The 2,468-nt window shown below is 71.6% G+C and overlaps 1 protein-coding gene across 1 annotated transcript in view; it reads left to right on the top strand.

The window, feature by feature from the left end:
* FCHO1 (FCH domain only 1) overlaps positions 1-2,468 on the top strand; it is a gene marked incomplete in the record, with an annotated part of 4,773 nt that overhangs the window by 115 nt on the left and 2,190 nt on the right. The window contains 9 exon segments of the mRNA XM_021379022.1: positions 279-300; positions 415-469; positions 580-758; positions 835-859; positions 951-1,013; positions 1,108-1,150; positions 1,220-1,329; positions 1,410-2,179; positions 2,241-2,405. Coding sequence (XP_021234697.1) covers positions 279-300; positions 415-469; positions 580-758; positions 835-859; positions 951-1,013; positions 1,108-1,150; positions 1,220-1,329; positions 1,410-2,179; positions 2,241-2,405 — 1,432 coding nt within the window.

Genomic DNA, 2,468 nt, shown 5'->3' on the forward strand with positions numbered 1-2,468 from the left:
CACCCCTCCCTTGCACCCCTCCCTTGCACCCCTCCCTTGCACCCCTCCCTTGCACCCCTCCCTTGCACCCCTCCCTTGCACCCCTCCCTTGCACCTGTTCCCTGCATTCCATGCTCTCTGCATCCCTTGCATCCCTTCTCTGTGCAGCAAGTGCCCCACGCTTCTCTGCGTCCATTCTCTGCATCCCTTGCAACCTTCCCTTGCATCTCCATGCCCCCCCCCCGATCCTGTCCCCCTGTCCCTCCCCGTCCATTCTAACACTGCTGCCATCCCTGCAGGGAGTCCCCGGACACCGACGCGGTGAGTGGCACGGTGCAGGTTGCCAGCCTTCCCCTATCCCCGACCACTCCAAACTGGGAGCACTGGGAGCACTGGGGCGTGGGCTCCTCTCTGAGCACCCCCCCCGCCCCCCAGGCGTGCCCAGAGGTGGACGAGGACGGGTTCAGCGTACGCCCAGACGTCGCCCACAGTATCCTTAGGGGTTTTGGGGTCCGGGGGGGGGGGTGCTTTAGGGCTGGGCTTGTTTTGGGGTGTGGGGGTGTTTTTGGGGGGTCAGCTGTTGCCTTGACGGGGGCTCAGCGGAGGCGGAGCACCACAGCTGCTCCTCCAGCGACTCGGACTACGACGAGGACGAGCCCCGCAGGTTCCACGTGCACATCAAACCCGTACAGCCCCGCGAGGGGGGGGGCAGCGCCGGGGCCACCGTGGAGCAGCTGAGGGCCACCGTGGGGACCTTCATCCTGCCACCCGGCGTGGGGGTGAGCATGGGGGGGGGGGGGGGGGGGCGGTTTGGGACGGGGCCATGCTGGGGCTAACGACCCCCGTGTCTTGCAGGGCACCGTCAGGCGGCAGTCGTCACGTGAGTGCCACCTCGTGTCCCATCCCCGTGTCCCCTAACACCCCCTGTCCCCATGTCCCCTAACACCCCCTGTCCCCGTGTCCCTCCCCAGGGCACACAGCGGCTTTGTCCGCAGCCCCAAGTGCCGCCGAGCCAGGGGGGCCGCAGGTGCCAGGTGAGGCCGTGCCGGGGGTCCCGTGCCGGGGGTCCTGAGGGCCCCGGTGTCCCCTCTCCCTCCACGTCCCCAACCGTGTCCCCTCTCCCTGCAGGTGACAGCGCGAGGAGGGGACACGCGGTGGCACAGGCGAGCAGGTACGGGGTGGGGAGGTGCCGGGGGGGCACTGAGCCCCGTGCTGGGCACTGAGCCCCCCCACCCCATAGCTGCCCTGGGAAGGTCCCGGTGGACGCGGTGCCCCCCGTGGAGGCAGTGCCCCCCGCCGCGCTCTTCGGGCCCCCCCTGGAATCAGCCTTCGAGGCGGAGGATTTCCCGGGTGAGGCTTTGGGGATGTGGGGGGGGGGAGGACCCCGCTGTGCCCCCTCCCCGTCCCCCCAACACCGCGCTCTCCCGCAGCGCCCCGTTCCTACGTCCTGACCTCCTCCTCCTCGCCCTTCTCCTCCTCGTCTCCGGAGAACGTGGAGGATTCGGGTTTGGACTCCCCCTCGCACCCCGCGCCCGTCCCCTCCCCGGACTCGAGGCCGTGGACTCCGCCGGCGCCGCAGAGCCCCCTCCCCAAGCGGGGGGCACTGCCAGACCCCTCCCCAGCGCAGCCCTCGGCCTGGGCACCCCCCCGGCCCCGCAGCCCCGGGGGCCGCCTGCCCGAGCTGCCCGGCTTCGCTGTGTTCCCCGGGGCTGAGGGGCTTTGGGAGGAGGGGGACGGGGGGGGTGCGACGTCCCGGGGACGGCCCCGTGGCGCTGCCCCCCCCCCGCAGCCCCCCTCGCCCGACCCTTTCGGGGAGCCCTGGGCCCGGCCCCGCAGTCCCACCGGGGAGCGGCCCCCCCAGCCCCGACCTTCCTCCAACTCGGCCTCATCCTCCTCCTCCTCTCCGGCCCCCCCCAGCGGGGGGGAGTCCTCCAGCCCCTCCCCATGGACGTGCCCGGGGCTGGGGACGAGGACGCCTGAGGGTGGCACCGCGGCGGCCCCCCCCGAGTCGGGTGAGTTCTGTGGGGCTTCCCCTAAATTACCCCCAACTCTGTCCCCCAGTCACCCCCAGCTCTGCCCTGAGTTACCTTTTCCCCTGCCCCTATATCACCCCCAGCTCTGCCCCCAAATCACCACCCCGCTCTGCTCCCAAATTGCCCGTAGCTGTGCCCCCCCCCCAGCTCTTACCAACCCCATGCATCCCAAGGGAGGGGGCTGAGCCTGCCGCGCTCCTGGCCCCCATGGGTCCCCGCCCTATGGAGACCCCTACCTCTCATTACCCCGGTGACCCCCTGACCCCCTCTGTACCCACAGCCGCCCGCCCCCCCGCCGCCGCCCCCCGCGAGGTCCCACTGGTGGCCCCCCCTCGCCGCTCCCGGACGAAGCGCCCAGCGGCCGGCCCAGCTGCAGGCAGCAACAGCGACCTGGTGTGTGGGGCTGCAGGGGGTGAGGGGAAACAGCACCCCCTGACCCCCTTTTCCCCCCCACTG

The sequence above is a fragment of the Numida meleagris genome, chromosome 27, assembly GCF_002078875.1.
Source record: "Numida meleagris isolate 19003 breed g44 Domestic line chromosome 27, NumMel1.0, whole genome shotgun sequence".
NCBI lineage: Eukaryota > Metazoa > Chordata > Aves > Galliformes > Numididae > Numida > Numida meleagris.